Raw genomic sequence first — 2561 nt, 5'->3', positions numbered from 1 at the left:
CTTGCATGTCAGTTGCAACTTCTCAAGAATTAGAATTTGGTTTGCCAATTAATCAACACTCAACCTATGAAGCATTTATCATGTGAAACTTCAAAATGACAAAAAAACCCTTTTAGTTAATTTTATGTTGATTTAAACATGTTTAAAAAATAGATGAACCCGGGCGTTGTGGCACATGCCTGTAATCCCAGCAGCTCGGGAGACTGAAACAGAAGAATTGCAGGTTAGAAGCCAACCTTAGCAGTGGTGAGGCACTAGGGAACTCAGTGAGACCCTGTTTCAAAATAAAATTCAAAACAGGGCTGGGGATGTGGCTCAGTGGCCGAGCACCCCTGAGTTCAATCCCCACACCAAAAATAAAAACAAGAAGAAAAATGAGACATGAAAGATTTGAAATAGGTTTCATTATTACACATGTGATTATTTAGAAGGACATAAATAACAAGGGGAATTTAAAAGATTAATCTCTCTCCTATGTTTCCACTGACAGTGTCTCTTCTGTTGTTTGAAATCATGGAAAGTGGGAACACCAGTTCTGACTTCATTCTCCTAGGTCTCTTGGGCCACTCCAGGGCCCAACAGTTCCTCTTTGGGATACTTCTGACAATAGCTTTCACGGCTCTAGTGGGAAATGCCCTCATGATTCTCCTGATTCAGTGGGACCTCCGGCTCCATACGCCCATGTACTTCCTCCTGAGCCAACTGTCCCTCATGGATGCCATGCTGGTTTCCACCACTGTGCCCAAAATGGCTGCTGACTACTTGACTGGAAACAAGTCCATCTCCCCTGCTGACTGTGGCTGGCAGATCTTCTTCCTTCTCACTCTGGGTGGTGGGGAGTGCTTCCTCTTAGCAGCCATGTCCCATGACCGCTATGTGGCCATATGCCACCCTCTGCGCTATCCCATGCTCATGAGCTGGCCACTGTGTCTGAGGATGACCATGGGGTCCTGGTTCCTGGGAGCAGCTGACGGGCTGATGCAGGCAGTTGTTGCCCTGAGCTTCCCATTTTGCAGCAGGCGAGAGATAGACCATTTCTTCTGTGAGGCCCCTACACTGGTGCACTTGGCTTGTGCTGACACGTCTGTCTTTGAGAATGTCATGTACTTCTGCTGTGTGTTGATGCTCCTGGTGCCCTTCTGCCTCATCCTGACCTCCTACAGTCTCATCCTGGCCGCTGTCCTCCACATGTGCTCCCCAGAAGCCCGCAAGAAGGCCTTTGCCACCTGCTTCTCACACGTGGCTGTGGTGGGGCTCTTTTATGGGGCTGCCATTTTTATCTACAAGAGACCCAAATCTTACAGGTCATCTCACCACGATAAGGTGGTGTCAGCCTTCTATAGCATCCTCACCCCTATGCTGAACCTCCTCATTGACAGCTTGAGGAACAGCGAGGTCAAGGGCGCCCTGAGAAAGTGTGTGGCCAGTGTGTGGCCTTGACGCTTTATTAACAATACACTTCATTGCCCCAGCTTTTGTGGTTCAGCAGAGTGACTGGTGGGATTTTTAGAGGGGTAATTACAGGGACCCCTCCTTATGAATTAGAGACACGATCCACATTGCCCAGGGGATACCTGACCACTGATGCTCTCTTTGAAAACATTGTTCACCTTAGCTGAACACTGAGTGCTGTGGTCATAAATTTTGCAACTTGAGGTTCAAGAGCAAAAGTAGCATGCTTTTCGTTTTCATTCTTTGCAGTTTCACATGTATATTTACTCCTAGCAAAGATCTCTGCAACCTCTGCCTATAATTGTTTTCTCATGAAGTGGAGAGGTTCATCTTTTCAGGTCAGACTGGAGCATTGCTGTGCCAGAGTCTATCCTTATGGAATATGTATTTCTGGATTTTTTAATTTTAAGTTTTGAGTTTGTAGTTGATTGCAGGTAACTGAGTCTATGGTGCACAAAACCAGAGATAAGGGAGAACAATTGGATTCCCTTGGATCTGTATATCTGCCCAGCACATTTTACTTATCAATAAACCTGCATGTTTTAATGGGCTTTTACTCAAAAAGTGAATTCACTAATCCAGCAATTTTGGGATTGTTATCTATGTTTCAACTGAGGTATACTTTTTAAGAAATATGATGCTCACAACCCAGCCTTTTCTTTCAAGCAATTTCAATAAATACAAGCCTAATAGTCTACACTGTAATCAAGAAAGGCTACATGCACCAGCCTCCCAAGTCCCTCCACCACCAGTGAAGCACCCTCAAGAAGGACCATGGGTCTGCTGTTTATCCCATTGTTTAGTTTGGCCTGTTCTATTCTTGTCCTTGGAACCCCATGATGAATAGTCCTACATCCTGTGTTTTTCTCTCAGTTCAAAGACTCCTCTGCAACTCTGCTCTCACCAGTTCTTCAACCTGTTTAATTCCTACAGGTCTTCTATTGTCTAAAATGCTACAATATGTTACCCCATGTGTTTTGGAGGATGTCTGGACAATGTTCAGTTTGGATCTATGGAAATTAAAGCTTATTTGTGGGATCAAAAGTTGTTGTTGTTGTTTTTAATAACTATTATTTAGGTAGATGGATGGTGAACTTTTTCTTGACTTG

At 44.4% G+C, this 2561-nt stretch overlaps 1 protein-coding gene across 1 annotated transcript; it reads left to right on the top strand.

Annotated features, from left to right (window-relative positions):
* Positions 1–498: 498 nt before the first annotated feature.
* Positions 499–1440, top strand: LOC113178650 (olfactory receptor 2T33-like). Its single transcript, XM_026382875.2, has one exon. The coding sequence runs from the start codon at positions 514–516 to the stop codon at positions 1438–1440; it is 927 nt and encodes a 308-aa protein (XP_026238660.2). The 5' UTR covers positions 499–513.
* Positions 1441–2561: the final 1121 nt, after the last annotated feature.

The sequence above is a fragment of the Urocitellus parryii genome, unplaced genomic scaffold, assembly GCF_045843805.1.
Source record: "Urocitellus parryii isolate mUroPar1 unplaced genomic scaffold, mUroPar1.hap1 Scaffold_240, whole genome shotgun sequence".
Taxonomy (NCBI): Eukaryota; Metazoa; Chordata; class Mammalia; order Rodentia; family Sciuridae; genus Urocitellus; species Urocitellus parryii.
Note: the sequence above shows the minus strand (reverse complement) of the source record. Positions and strands in the feature narration are given on the sequence as shown.